The following is a 15556-nucleotide window of genomic DNA, read 5'->3' as shown; positions in this document are numbered from 1 at the left end:
TCTGCGCTCTACCCTTCCTCACCGTCTTACTTTCTCATCCTAAAAATGGCATTTTGGTCTCTGGCAGGGGCTTAATATAAATATCATCTTGTGGAAATTTCTACCCCCCAAAATAGAACTTGGGCAATGATGTTTGCCCATTCCTGACGGATGGGCTGTCAGACTCACAGACTCATCCTCAGTGAAAATTCTTCAGACTTGGGTATTGCCTGGTGATGGTTCTTCAGGAATAAGTCTGCTAAGAGCTGCTTAGCAATGGTGGCTGGAGGAGGAGAGCTCGTGGTCTAGCATGTCGGCACTCCCTACTCTACTTTCTTCCAAAGGAACAATTGGCTTACCAGCCCCCAGAGTTATATCTGTCTTCTTCTATATCCACCTCTGTACACTCTTTACTACACCCTTTCTCCACCCCAAGTACCACGCTGGGTTACCTCCAAAAGCTGGACAGGCATTTTTACCCATGTCCTCTAAGTAATCCTAGCAGCACCAGGCTAATACTGGCCTGGCCCAGTCTGATATAGCTCTTGCTTAAACCTGCCTGTTTTTCTCAAGAAGTCCAGCCAGGATGTGTTGTCCCTTAAGAAGCTTTCCTGTTGATTCACAGCAGGTGCCCTTACATGGGGATGTCTCAGAGTCATAGAGGCCCACCTAACTGCTCTAAGCAGAGTTCTGCTTTCCAAAGGCAGCAATGAGGGAGGTTATGGTGCCTGATGGGTTAATGACAATAATGGTTTTTCTTATCTATTATTCATGTTTTTTCTCCTGGCAATCTTGGGAGGTATTTAGGGTGAATTTTATAAGTGTAATCTTCAAGGAGAAGGAGGCAGGAACGAACATTCAGCATGTGCAGAGTAGAAGCTACGTTCTTTCTTTTTCTTAAAGATTTATTTATTTATTTATTTATACAAGCACTGGGTACAGTCAGAAGCACGGGTGGGTGAGAGAATTCACCAGAGCCAGAGTGGGTAACAGAACAGAGTGATGAAATACACTGCTGAGGGCAAGAGAGGTCTGCGCAGTATGTGGGACCCTCCTCTGGTGGCCGGGGAGCAGCTGGGGATCGAACCGGTTCTGCAGAGGCTGCGGGCAGGTTTGCAGCCCAGCGCTCAACTGCTGCACCACCAGGGGAGGCCCAGAAGCTAGGTTCTTGCACACACTGGCTGGTGTCTCAGCAGTCAAGGGCTTGCAGTTGGAGTGAGTCAGCACTTGATTCCATATCAGACCTGCCACTCACCGGCTGTGGAGCTTGGACAAAGAAGTAAAACCAGGGTGGCCTTACTGTAAACTGGAGTCTCGAATGCCTTTTCTGTAGCAGAGAGGTGACAGGCGTAGGATCTGGACTAGAGCTCTCTGTCGCCCAGGGAGCTTAGTGCCAAGTGCTTTAAAGGGATAAGCCCTTGAAATAACTTTTTTAAGGCCACAAAATCTGTGCTATGGCAGCAAGGAAGGGATCCCTGGGAGGGGTGCAGAAAGGGGTCGGGGAGGGAAAAGAGGAGAGGAAAATTGAGTAAGAGGCATGAAATTGGTTACTTCCAGATTTTTCCCAGAGCCTGTCTCTTCAAACTGGGGGTTTGAGGACCAACTCACTGAGCCACACCCTTCAGTTTTATCAGGAACCAATTTGGGGTTGGGAAGAAGAGGTCATCAAGTACAGGAAGATTTATGGAGATGCAAAAAGACTTCCTATGGAGAAACAAATCTCCTTAGGTTTAGCAAACAAGATGTGCAAGGTGTACTACTTCTTGGGAAAAGCAGGAAAGCAGCGATGATGCCTTTTCAGCTGGTCACACGCTACCATTAACTCAGAACCTATATTTGGACACCAGGGGAGTGCAGGCCACAGAGTCATGAATACACATGAACCTTAAGCTGGCACATGGGCAGCAAGACAATGAAGGTGGCACCCGTAATTCCCATGACTGCCGGTTTATTTTAATTTTTGAATGAGTAAACAATTTTAGATGCAAAAACCTTTAGCTTGTGAAATGTAACCTTCAGCAGAGATTTTCTTGTCTCTCCTGGTAGGTGATGTCCACATCCTTCCAGTGTTCCAGCAGTTTCCTAGTCTCCATTCCTGAAAGAACCTGCATTTCCCTTTCCCGGCTCCATCCCTGGCTTCCTGTGTGCTCAGCCTCTTGCAGTTGTCATCGTGTCTTCAGAATGCATTTGATAGGTACAGGAAGTTATACTAGACCGAGATGGAACCAGCAATCAATAAAAAAAGAACTATGTTTCCAAGAAAAATGCATCACGGCTTCCCACAGGAGTTATGTACCATAAGTCCTAATATTATCTGTGGAACAATGGATCTAATTTTTAGCTCTTCTGCTTGGCTTTCCCTGCGTCTCAACAAGTAGACTTTTTAACCTGCTCCTCCCCAACTGGCTGACGATTTGTAGTCAAGATTCCCTTTCCTCTTAACCCTTTCGTTAGCTATCACAATATAAAATCTCTTCCTCCAGCTTTATTTCGCCTGGCTACTAGTTTAGTATATTTATGGTGCATGAGTCATCAAGCTGCCATCTGATTGGATAAAAACCAAGCACCCCTGGGACCATCAGTCAATTACAGCTATTCTCAGCTTCATTCACAGATTTATTAGCTTGCACACACAGAGAGAAATTCATTCAGCAAAGTTCATTCATAAAAATTTCAACACTCTGCGAATCCTCCAGCACATCTTCTCCTTCTGCAGCGAATGGGCTCTGAAAAAGCCTCTGAGAGGAATCCAGGAGGGAGGGAGGCTGGAGCGAGGGTGGGCAGGCTGGGCGAGAGCTGAAGAACGCCGAGGCCTCGCCAGCCAGTCCGGAAAAAACCGTGGAGCAGCACCCATCCCTAGTACTCCAGGGCTCGTGGCCCAAGAAGGGATGCAAGACAAGCTCTTCCCAGAGGGGTCAGCCATCAGAATCAACCAGCTCAGGCAGAAGGACCTCTGACTTATCTATGCAGTTTCTTTTTTTTTTTTCCTTTTGCAAACGAACAATCACTGGAACAAATAAAGGGTTAATAGACCAGCTATTGCCCCGCCCTTTGGGAGCCGGAGGGAGCAGGTTTGAAAGTTCCTGTGTGCAGAAGGGGAGACTTGAGGTGGGGGGCGCTCAATATTTCTGCAAAGCGCCTGCACCGCTGGTGACGCGGCCGGCTTCTGAGCCTGAGAGTTGGCGGTGAGCGATCCCCGCCGCCCCGAGGCTGGGTCCGGGCTTCCCCCGCAAGGGATCCTAGGCGAGAACGCTGGGTGCTGCCGCCGGGGCCAGGAGGAGTTGGAGTCAGCTGGGGAGGCGTCGTCTCCCTGGGCTGTCACCCAGAAGGGGCCGGGAGCCGAGGCGGGCGCAGGGCGAGAGCGCAGTTGGAGAGGTGGCCGCAGTTGGAGAGGTGGCCGCCGCGAGTTGCACGGGGCGCTGAGGCGTTCCCCATGGTGGTGCATCTCGCAGAAGACTAGGCAGTTTATGCAACAGTACCCTGCTCCTGCACTGCCAAGGCTATGCGAGAACGCGGTCAGGACAGCCTGGCAGGACTCGTGCTGTATGTAGGATTCTTCGGACACCCCGGGATGCTGCACAGGGCCAAATACAGCCGCTTTCGGAACGAGTCCATCACCTCCTTGGACGAAAGCTGTCCCGGAGGAGGCTCAGTCGGGAACAAGGGCTCGCAGCAACCTCCCTACCCCGTCCTAGCACCTCACCTGCCAGCTGAAGATGCCACCTTGGCGCCCCAGGAGAGCCCCACCCCACTGTGCACCCTGATCCCTCGCCTGGCCAGCGTGAAGCTGGCCAACCCCGCCACCTTGCTGAGTCTGAAAAACTTTTGTTTGGGTACCAAAGAGGTGCCCCGGCTGAAGCTTCAGGAAAGTCAGGAGCCTGCTCCCAGCAGCCCGGCTTCTCCAGAGACCAGTCTAAATCGGGCTGGGTCTGCACCTCAGCCACAGCCGCCGTCCCAGCGGGAGCTGGTGGGGCACCGGGCTGCTGCCTTAACTCCAGATGCCTGTCCCTTCCCTGGGCCTGCGGATCCAGCCCCTGGGAGCAGGCAGGACAGGCACTTTCTGCAGCACCTGTTGGGGACTGGCATGAACTACTATGTGAGGGTAAGTCCAGTTCCCTCTCTGTGTTCTTTCTAAGAACTCCTGAGGAAAGGGGCATCTCTGTGGGTTGTTGGCTTGTTTGTAGCAAGGGGCTGCATCTCACCTGACTGGGCTCTAGATCCGACAAGATATGGAGTAACCAGATCAAGGGAAGAGGGAGCAAGGCTTACAAGTCTCCCTGCAAATACCTGGTTTGTACTGGTGTCAGACAACTTTTGGTTTAAGGACATGAGTTGGTCTAACCTGTAGATAGTTGCCAGATATGGAGGTAAGTTCTTGCAGGGACAGCGATTATGGCATCTTCTTGTCTCCCCTCGACCTAACATTTTGGCCAAAGAGAGTTAAGACTTTTATTTTATTTTTTTTTTTTTACATATTAAAATTTTATTTTATTTATTTATTTATTTTTAGATAATAAGTTTTATTGTTATATTCCCCATACAATTGCAGCCCCCCCATTCTGACCCCAATCCCTCCCCTCCCACCCCCGCCCCCCTAAAAGTGTCTCTGGTTCATAGTTTTTTGTTGATTTTGATTTTCACTTTCTTATTTTTAAATCTGTTCAGTGTTTGAGACCCGAAGGTTTATACCAGCCATTGCACGTCAGAAGAGATTTCTGGGCTGGAAGAATACATAGTGTCAGAGACTTGAATTATTTTTAAAAAAAGTAATTCCACATTTAACAAACACTTCTCAACACATGACCTCATCTCTAGCTTGTGCAAAGAACTACTCTTAAGTCTATGGTTCATACTTTTGGTCTCTATCATTATTGCTTATGTAGTGGATAGTGGACCTCATCCATGATTTATGTGCAAAATTAAGGTCCCTACTAGTTTTTTGTCTGCCCCTACCCATTCTAGAACTGGGCAAAGAAAGAATAGAAAATATGGCTGCTGCCCTTCTGGAGCTCACATTTTAATCCAGGACAGCAGTGAATGCATGCGAAATAGTAAGAGAATAATACTTAGCAGTAAAGATCAATGCAAGAATATTATAGAATTCAGGGAAAAAAGAATACAAAGGAAAGGTTGTGTGGTCTGAGATTCATTCAAATGGGAAATGCAAGCAAAGGTGCCTCTTGGAAGACGTCAGATATGGATTGGCAGAAAGGAAGCCATCCCTGGCAGGGCAAGGTTCTGAGCCAAGTGCAAGAGGCAGGTATCACTGTAGCAGCTGCATCACACATGCTGGCCTTGACTAAGGAGGAGGGGATGCTAGAGAGAGTGGCAATCATGTAGCTGGTGCTCTACCAGAAGGGAGTAGAATGAAGACAGATGTACCCCTTGAGTAGTTTGGGGAGGAGGGAACCCTTGACCGAAGCTTTTAAATACTGAACGAAGGGCCTCCTCGGTGGCGCAGCGGTTGAGCGCTGGGTTGCGAAGCTGCCCGCAGCCTCTGCAGCGCCAGTTCGATCCCCGGCCGCTCGCCGGCCACCGGAGGAGGGTCCCACATGGCGTGCAGACCTCTCCTGCCGCCCGCTGCTCCCCTCAGCAGTGTACTTCGGTCCTTCTGCCTGCTCTGCTCCCCGCTCTGGCTCTGGTGAATTCTCTCACCCTCCGGTGCTTCTGACTGTACCCAGTGCTTGTATAAATAAATAAATCTTTAAAAAAAAAAAAAGAAGTATTTCAAAAAAAAAAAATAAAAAAAAATAAATACTGAACGAAAAGGTTATAAACCCTGATTAGTAAACAAGAACCCTCATAGATTTGTAGGCATACTTTGACTTGATGACAGTCATAAGAAGATCAATCTGTAGGTCTATTTGAGATGGACTGAAGCAGTAAGAAAAAAAAAATAGAGATTAGAAGGTGAGTAAGAAAGCTACTGAGGGAGTTTAGGCATGAGGGCTGAGAACATGGGTTATGCGGAAATGCGAGAAAGGAAATGATAGCAGGAGACTCATTGAGAAGCCTCATCTCAGGTGAGGGTCAGGTCTTGGGACCCTGGACTTAATACAGTGGACATTTCTTGAGCAGTGGGTAGATTGGTCAGTTGTGGTTGTTTTGAGAACATTATTGATGAAGGTTTGTGAGGAGTAAAAAGTAACTTTAAGTCCTGGAATGGGATTAGTGATGCCAGCGATAGAAGCAGTGAGTGGGGGAGGGGACTTGTGTGCTGAGTTTGCCTTTGACATACAACATTTAAAGGAATGATATCTAAATAATTATAACTTGTGGGCAGGCAGACCTCTAAGACTGGCATCAAGTGAGAGTTCTGGTCTGAGAGTATAAATTGGAGAAATGACCCAATAACTGTGTAACAGATATTTTCAAGAAAGGCCAAATTATGACGGAGAGAGAGCACACTTGGGGCAACCTTGGTGAATGGGTAACTAAGACCTCAAAGAAAGATCCTGAGCTCTTGCTCTTCCCCACAGTGATGTGGCTCATCATGGAAATAGTCTCATGTATCCACTAAAGGTTCATGGGCACATTCTCCTTTGTCAAGCGTAAGTAACTGCCAAGTGCTAATGGGAAAGTGAAAACGACTCTCCAAAACTACACTCTGCCCCTGCCTTCCCATGTCACCTAGATGTCCTCTACCTGCGCCTGCCTTGCACCAATTTCACCTCCTTTCACTTTTCGAATGTGAAAATGTGTGATCTCCATTTCCCCTAGGGAAGGTCTCCATTAGTATGTTAGATCTTTAATGAGGACACCATCTGTCTTTTCATGGCACTGATAACTGTCCCCATGAAGAGTCTCATCCTGTGACCCTCGTGGCCTGTACCACCCTGCCAATCGACAGGGCACGACCCCTGATCACCCTTCTCTTAGGGGTGAAATAGAGGATATTGTATTCCTTCTCTTAGGAAGTCAACTCCATAGAAAAGCCTACTTTAATAATTTTTATAGAATTCTATAATGATGGAAGCGGCCCAGAATCATCAAATTTGATGCCTACATAGGGAATCTGAAGCCCAGAGGTGGATTTTTTTTTTTAAGGTCACACAGATAAGTGGCCCACAAGCGCTCGACACCCCCCTCACCCCCAGCCATTCTTTTCACCACAGGTTTCCATCCTGTTCCTTGCAATTTTTTGAGATGTGAACCAATTTCAAACACTGACATGCCAACTTATTATTGATAAAAAACATTGTACCAAGTGAGCCAAAATGTTGATGCCTGTTCTTCTATCTGTAGGGAAATGCACAGTTGATCAAAAATTGTTTTGTGATGATGGAATCAGCAGAGAAGTGAGAGATTCTTAATAGCTGATGGATAGAGGGGCAAATTTTGAAGGCACAAGCAACTACATATTCTACCTCCTTATCAACATATGTGACTGATCCTCTCCCTGTGCGGGCTGATTTGTTTATCTGTTCATTCATTTATTCAAAAAATATATATTGTGAACCAGTTTTGCCATAGGAACTGTTCCAGGCTCTGGGGATACATTGCTGAATAAAAAATGACCAGTTCTGGGCCTCCCCGGTGGCGCAGCGGTTGAATGCTGGGTTACGAAGCTGCGCGCAGCCTCTGCAGCGCCGGTTCGATCCCCGGCTGCTCCCAGGCCACCGGAGGAGGGTCCCACATGGCGCGCAGACCTCTCCTGCCGCCCGCTGCTCCCCTCAGCAGTGTACTTCGGTCCTTCTGCCTGCTCTGCTCCCCGCTCTGGCTCTGGTGAATTCTCTCACCCTCCCACGCTTCTGACTGTACCCAGTGCATGTATAAACAAAACAAACAAACAAATAAAATAAATAAATAAAGCATGCCTCTAATAAAAAAAAATTAAAAAAAAAAAAATAAAGAGATGTGACACTTAAAAAAAAAAAAAAAAAAATGACCAGTTCTGAGACCATGGGGAACTTACATTTTAGTGGATAGATTAAACAAACAAGTGAATATAATGTGTTTATGGTAATAAGTGCTAGAGAGAGCAATAAAGAAGAGAAGTAAGAAAAGCTTGGGTGAAATGGAGGATATTGTATTCCTTTTGGGTAACTAATGGCAGGGTTAGAGCTACTCTTTATCTTGTTCTCTTGCACCTTTTGTTTTCAAATAGGGATGGTATTTGCCATCTACTAAAGCTTAGAATTACTTTAGGTTAAATAGCTTTTGGAAAAAATGATGTTTCTTTTGATCTTTTGCTGTAGAGTCAATTATACAGCTGAAATATTTTATAAATTCTGAGCACCTATTTTTTTAAAAAGATTTATTTATTTATACAAGCACTGGGGGACAGGCCAGAGGCGTGGGAGGGTGGGAGAATCCACCAGAGACAGAGCAGGGAGCAGAACAGAAGGACTAAATACACTGCTGAGGGGAGCAGCGGGCATGATAGGAGAGGTCTGTGGCGCCATGTGGGAATCCCCCTGGCCAGCCGGGAATCAAACTGGTGACGTGGAGGCTGCGGACAGCCTCACAGTGTTGTGCTCAACCCGCAGCGCGATGGGGAGGCCCCTGAGCACCTATTTTTGATTAAGTTTTATTTAAGTTCTGACCTTGAACTCCCTCAAGGTCTCTTCAGGAAGGTGGGCTAGCAAACCCTTCTTTGAGAGATACTGAGCCATAAATGGGGGGCAAGACCCCAGACTGAGCAAAATAGTTCCATCTGTGGAACAGGTCAGATGGTGACTCTCATGCCCACCATCAGGATTAAGCTTCATTTCTTTATGAGGGCTTCCCAAGTCCCTTTACCCACCTACAAGCATTCACAGAGTTCTCCCAGGTGCTCAATATGGTCTGTGGTGAATATGGGAAATATCCAATGGGACCCATGCTCCTTTCTAAAATGAGAGGATTGGTCTATATGGTCTTGAAGGTGTCCCTCAGCCCCAACATTTAATGACTCTAGGGCTTCTGTCTCCACATAGGTGTTGTTAAAACATTGGTTCCTCTTTCCACCCCAAACCCCAAATTGCCTACAGTTAGTTTAATTCCAAGACTCAATAAAGCAGAAGGCAAAGAAGCTAACTCTTGCAGAGCTGTTGCAAGAAACAAGTAGTTCTTACAACAGCCTTATGAAGAAGGCTATATTCTCTCAGCGATGACGCTGAGACCCCAGGAGTGTATTAACTCCCCTACACTTTACAGTCTACGAAGGTAACAGACTTAGGATTCCCATTGAGGCTTGTTTCATTTCAATGCTCCTCTTCTTCCCTCCTCCCCCCACCGCCCCACCTCTGAGCAAGGTGGGCAGTCCTGGAGGTTGGTGAATGGAGCAGCTGGTTGCAGGATGGCTTCATTATTGGCCCAACCCGTAGAACTTGCCTGGTGGCATTCATTTACTTAATTTCAGTCCAACCCAGCCCAACCATTGCCCAAGACTGTATTAGTTTCCTAGGGCTGCTGTAACAAGTTCACAAGCAGGATGATTTACAACTGCAGAAGTGTATTTGCTCACCATTCTGGAGGCTACAAGTCTGAAATCAAATTATCAGCAGGGCCCCGCTCTCTCTGAAATCTCTAAGAGTGGATCCTTCCTTGACTCTTCTGACTTTGATTGGTTTCCAGAGATCTTTGGCATTATTTGGCTTGTGAAGGCATCACTCCAATCTCTGCCTCCATCTTCCCATGACTTTCTATCCTGTGTGCCCATGCCCAAACCGCCCTCTTCTTATAAGGACACTCGGCTTTGGATGAAGACCCACACTAATCCAGTGTGACTGCCTCTGCACTTGATTACGTCTGCCACAGCTCTGCTTCTAAATAAGGTCACATTCCTAGATTCAGGGGACTAAGACTTTTTGGAGGAACATAATTCAACCTATTGCAGTCCCCAAGAACATTTATTGCCCACATGGGCATTCTTGGGTATTGAGCATATTAGCTTTGTGTAAATATGAATTTGTGTTGAGGAATTTTCTTAACTTCCTTTGTAACTCTCACAGAGTATTCTTATCATCCATCCTCCCTTGTCTAATGTGGTATCTTAATACTGAGCCAATAAACCAGAATTGTCTATTGTCTAGACTAGATGCAGTCCGGGACCCACAATGTTCTCTCTGTCCCAGCTATCTTTTCCGTAGGAGAACATGGGTCTAGGCTTTAAAAAATCTGGGCTAAAGTAATGACTGGCACCAACCAGCTGCGTGACCTTGGATGAGTCCCTTCCCACCTCTCTGGGTCTGACTTTCTCACATTTGAAATAAGAAATTTGTATAAATGTCTAGGATCTGAGACTCCAGGTTTCTTTCCCATGGTCTGAAATCTCCTATTAGAATCTCTCTTGTTAGAAAACAGAGCCAGGTCAGTTTCCTGCAGGGAATCATTTTTAATGTCTTTGTGCTCATGGACAAGAAGGAATGTCTTTAGTTTGCTCTTAGTGACACTCAACTCACTTCACCAGTAAAGCAGAAAGACGTGTGTGATATTGCTTCGGGCACAGGTGGTCAGTTTTGAGAGGAAGGCAAGAGCGGAGGAAGGTTGTGGAACAGCCTCCAAGTGTAGGATTCTGGGACAGCATGCAGGGCAGGCAGGTGCAGGGCGGGGGAGGAGGGGGCTGGGTGGGTGGGGGCAGGCAAGCCAGGGCTGGAAGGTGTGGGTATGGTGGTGGGATTCTGGGAGTGTGGTGTTGCTCACATGGTCTAGCCGGCCAGGCCACACCGGGGCATGGCAGCCGATGTGAGGCCTATAAAAGCAGTCTTTTGTGTCTTTGGACAGAAATGCTTAGAGAAAAAGGCTCTGCCCCACACATGGACAATCTGGTAACTCAAACATTGAAAGAGGGAGATTTGTAACTCCAGGAACCCCCTGAAAAGACAATCCCATGGTTTGTGTAAAACAAAGACAGACTTGAGTGGTTTGGGTAACAGAGTTATTTAACAAAGATGACTTTCTGCCTCTGCTAATTTCCCTTTTTTTGTAGTTATTGGTGGTTAAAAGAGATGTAATATAGATAGGAGGAAATAATTCCAGCTAAAACTGACACTTCGGCATTGTTGTATTTTCCTTCCTTTTCATTCTTGGAGTAGAAGTAGATTCTGCTATCATTTAGGAACATCCTGGCAGATTTCACCTATTGTTCTCTTATTCTCTTTAAACCCTCATAAGATCCCTTGTCCAATCCAGTTTTTGGATTCTGAGAGTCCCGAAGTCCACACTTTTCATTTTGTAGTTGAGCAAACAGAGACTCAGAGATGTGAAGTGACTAGCCCTGAGTCACACAGCAACTTCGTGGTAGAGGGCAGACAAGAACTTCCTGTTGTTTCACCCTCCCTTTCCCTCTGAACTAAATGTGCTTTGTTAAATAGCTCTACTTGAGTAAAATGCTATGTGTGCTTTTTGAAAAGACTAGAATGAAGCCTTTTTTTCTCGTAGGTAAATTGTCTTTACAAAGCAGTGAGAAAGAAAATGAGAGCAGGCAGGGTGGAAAGGAAACGAAGTGCATAAGCTTTTCCAATTTCACCTTTGCTTTAAATAGGTCACCGTGGATGGCACCAGGTCTACACTGGAGCAGAGCTTGTACAACACGCACAGATGGGCCCCATTTCATTCACCTTCCACGGCCCTCTCGGGTCATCTCCCCAGTATGGCTTTTCTCTCAGATCCAGTTTCCCATTACTCTAAAGTCAATATTGGGTGGCGCAAGGGGTTAAGACACAGCCTATGAAGCTAGCGGCTGCCACTGAAGTATGAGTTTGAGCCCTGGCCAAGGAGGAGATCACATGGCACAGTAGACCTCTCCTGTCTCGCCCGCTGCTCCCCTCAGCAGTGTGTTTCAGTCAGTCTGCCTGTTCTGCTCCCCACTCTGTCTCTGGTGAATCCTCTCACTTCCCCCTCACCCCTGCATCTCTGGCTTGTACCCCAGTTCTTGTACGCATAAGTAAATAAATCTTTTTTTTAAAAAAGAAATATCTAGATCATAGTGACTAAAAGATGAAGGCCTCAATGCTAACCCCAAATAGCCATTACATTAAAAGATTGTATCCATTGTAAGACCTTAAAGAACTGAATTTTTGATGTAAAATGTTGGTTGGGATAATCATAAGAAAGGTACTGATATTGTAGCTCTGATAAGTAAGTATAAATTTATAACCATAAACTCAGGTGTTCAGGAAATGTTATTAATATATATATATATATATATATATATATATTTAAAATGACATGAAATCCAATGCTAAACCCTCTCCTGCCTACCCGGTAATAATTTCATTTTTTTTTTATCATTAACTAAACTTTATTCTTTATCCAGATGTCCTTATTTTTTCCCAATTATTAGTACTATTATTATTATTTTTAAAAGTTATTTATTTATTTATACAAGAACCGGAGTACAGGCCAGATGCGTGGGAAGGTGAGAGGATTCACCAGAGACAGAGTGGGGAGCAGAACAGGCAGACTGACTGAAACACGCTGCTGAGGGGAGCAGAGGGCGAGACAGGAGAGGTCTGCTTCACCATGTGGGATTCTCACCTGCCGGCGGGAATAGAACCCGCACTGCAGAGGCTGTGGACAGCTTCACAGCGCTGCGCTCAACTGCCTGCGCCACCAGGGGAGGCCCTTACCAATTATTATTGAAGTAAAGTTGGGTTATGTCATCGCATTTACTTTAGGGGTTATGGGGGTCAAACCTCCACAGATGTATATTTTCACACATGCCCACCACCACAGCCCCAATAATCCACTATGTTCCACTGGGCTCCCTCCCTTGCCCTACCCCCTCCTCACCACCCTCCCCAGCAATTTCAATTTTGGTCTCCCAAGCCTGTAATCAGGATCACACAATGAATCAGGGGGCTTATTTTGTTCCACTAAATGGGGGAATGGCCTCTGACTTTAGTTCATTATTAGGGATATTAACGGTCCTCTAAAGACAGGAAGCACCCCTGTGTTTAGGCCTTCATTTTCAGACAAGAATCTTTATCCATTCTGATAAGATTCTGAGAATCTGAGCTGGGGACCTGCCCCCTAACCATTTTTCTTGTGAGGTGTTGCCACTTCTGGGGGGCCTGGCTGGATGCAGGCTGAGGGCCTGTAATGCTCAGAGACCCTCAGTATCAAATGCCTCTTCCTATTTACTGACCCTAAAGCACAGACAGGACAGACGACTTAAGCAAGTGAACTGGAAATTAAGGAGCCACCAGTGACCTTGGCGGATGCTGAGCAAGGGAGGACATGGCAGAAGGGCACAAAGGAACAAAGGAGCTGGAGGCCCACCTGGGGAGACACTGATGTTTAAATCGTTGCTGTCATTTGTCAGCATCAGATGCTAGCAGCCAAGGCTTCTGAAGAAAAAACTCGTCCAAAGGCAGTTCTCGGGTGGAGATGGGAATTCTCTGGCCTGTGGGAGGTTGATGGGATTGAGCGAGGGGGAGAGGCGCAGGGAGAGGGAGGAATGCACAGTACAGGCAGTGCCTACCCAGAAAAAGAATCTGGAACACAGAGGTCATAAACCAACAGTTTACTGACATGCTTTGTTTGGGCAAATTAGGAAAAAAAATTTTTTTTTGCATTACTTGCCAACATTTGAAAACCAAGAAATTGCGAATAAAACTGGACATCTGGCACCTCAGAGTTAGGACACCAATCCCCTACAGAAACCACACACTTAACCACAGTCCCACCCAGTTGTGCTCACTTTTATTACCCCTATGTCTGCCCCCAAAAGCAGATGGATTAGTATGCTCACCTGTGGCACTGAAATAAGAAGAAATTTCTAACCCTTTTGTCTTCCATTTTTCTTTTTTCTTTTTTTTAAAGATTTATTTATACATACAAAAACTGGGGTACAGGCCAGATGTACAGGAGGGTGAGAGGATTCACCAGAGAGAGAGTGGGGAGCAGAAGAGGCAGACAGACCGCGAAAACACTGCTGAGGGCAGCAACAGGCGAGGCAGGAGAGGTCTGCTGCGCCATGTGGGTAGCTCCCTGGCTGGGGATTGAACACACACTGCAGCGGCTGCAGATAGCTTCCTAGGTTGCGTCTTAACCCCTTGCGGCCCTGTCTTATATTTTTCAATACCGAATTCAGGTATCCCCTTGATTTCTGAATGCTCATATTCTGCCACTTAAATAATTTGTTAAGAAAGATCCACACTAATAGCTGTTTTCTAACTGAAAGCAATGCAAGAGGATTTCTGCTTTTACAGAAAAAGAGCTTTCCTGGTGTTTGTTTTGTGGCAGCTCTATTAGAGGTAGCCGCACTCTCCACCCCTCCCCCACAGTGTGAGCAACACTGCTGACCTCCTTCCCTGGGAAATACTTTCAATAAGTTGTGCACTTACCATGTAATTCCTGCACTTACTATATGTGAGTGCAATTTTGTTTTTTTATGTTATTTGGTAGGATATTTGTTGGGTCTGGAAATGCTCAAAAAATTTTCCATAGAAATGAATGGTAATTGTCCCATTACTTTAAGCCATTGTGACTTACAAGAGGTTTTATTGAAACGCTTCTCTACTTTGAGATGGGCCTAGGGACCTGTTCCTGGGAGAGAAGCCGATAACATTTTCCTTCTGGGACAAATTACAGAGGCTCCTTCCTTTTATGCCACAGAGCAGAGCTGGGGACTGGGTGAGACACCCCCCAAGAGAAGATCCTGCCTTCTCAGCTCAGAGAGACTTTCCCTATCCTAACAGAGAGTTACAAAGGTTTTAGGGTATTGAAGCTCCAGACCATTCCAATTTATGAAGATGTTGTGGGTCAAAAGTGAGTTTGTACGTCATTTCTTCGGGACAGTGAATTTTCCCAGAGCAATAGTGTCAAAAGTTGAGAAGCTTTCTCATACATTTGGGAGGGTGGAGAGGGCACGGAGACTATTTTTTTTTTTTAAACTTCACACTCCGTAGGTGCACACACTTTTTTTTTTTTAAAGGTTTATTTATTTATTTATGCAAGCACTGGGTACAGTCAGAATTCACCAGAGCCAATAGCTGAGAGCAGAGCAGGCAGACTGATGAAGTGCACTGCTAAGGGGAGCAGCGGGCGGCAGGAGAGGTCTGCGCGCCATGTGGGACCCTCGCCCGGTGGCCGGGATCAAACAGGTGCTGCAGAGGCTGCGGGCAGCCCCGCAACCCAGCGTTCAACCACTGTGCCACCGGGGAGGCCCAGCACGGAGACTATTATGTGGAAGAGGGAGGGGAATGGACTTTCCAAGGCCCGGAAGTGTTGGGCCCAAAATTTGAAATAGACTAACTTTGATTTTGGTGTTTTACCACCTCCCTTTGGCATTCTTTCTCCAGCCTGCAGTGCCACGCTGGGGGAACTTCCTCTCCATAGCCCTTCCTGGGTGCTCCCAGGCTGGCCCCCATTCCTGTTCTCCTGGCCTCCTACTGGGCAGCTTTTCCTGCCCTCAGTGCTGTGGAGTGAAAGTTTGCATTTTGGAAAGATGTTTCTTTCATTGAATTTTTTTTATTGTACTTTTTCCCAAAGTTTGCTTTTCCCAAAGTTTACTATTTCCCAAAGTTTCTCAGTTAACAGTATTTGCTAAAAATACAGATTCCCAGCCCAATCCTGGATTTGCAGGATCAGAATCTCTTAGCTGGGGCCCAGAAGCCTGAAGTTTTTGGAAAAACAATGTGAATTTTGG

The 15556-nt window shown here is 46.3% G+C and overlaps 1 protein-coding gene across 2 annotated transcripts in view; it reads left to right on the top strand.

Annotated features, from left to right (window-relative positions):
- Positions 1-3481: 3481 nt before the first annotated feature.
- SHC4 (SHC adaptor protein 4) overlaps positions 3482-15556 on the top strand; it is a gene marked incomplete at both ends in the record, with an annotated part of 122747 nt that continues 110672 nt past the window's right edge. For both annotated transcript variants that reach the window (XM_084240613.1, XM_084240612.1), the window contains one exon: positions 3482-4081. In XM_084240613.1, coding sequence (XP_084096739.1) covers positions 3482-4081 — 600 coding nt within the window. The remainder of the gene's footprint in view (positions 4082-15556) is intronic.

Source organism: Talpa europaea, assembly GCF_964194135.1.
Source record: "Talpa europaea genome assembly, chromosome: 8".
Taxonomy (NCBI): Eukaryota; Metazoa; Chordata; class Mammalia; order Eulipotyphla; family Talpidae; genus Talpa; species Talpa europaea.
Note: the sequence above shows the minus strand (reverse complement) of the source record. Positions and strands in the feature narration are given on the sequence as shown.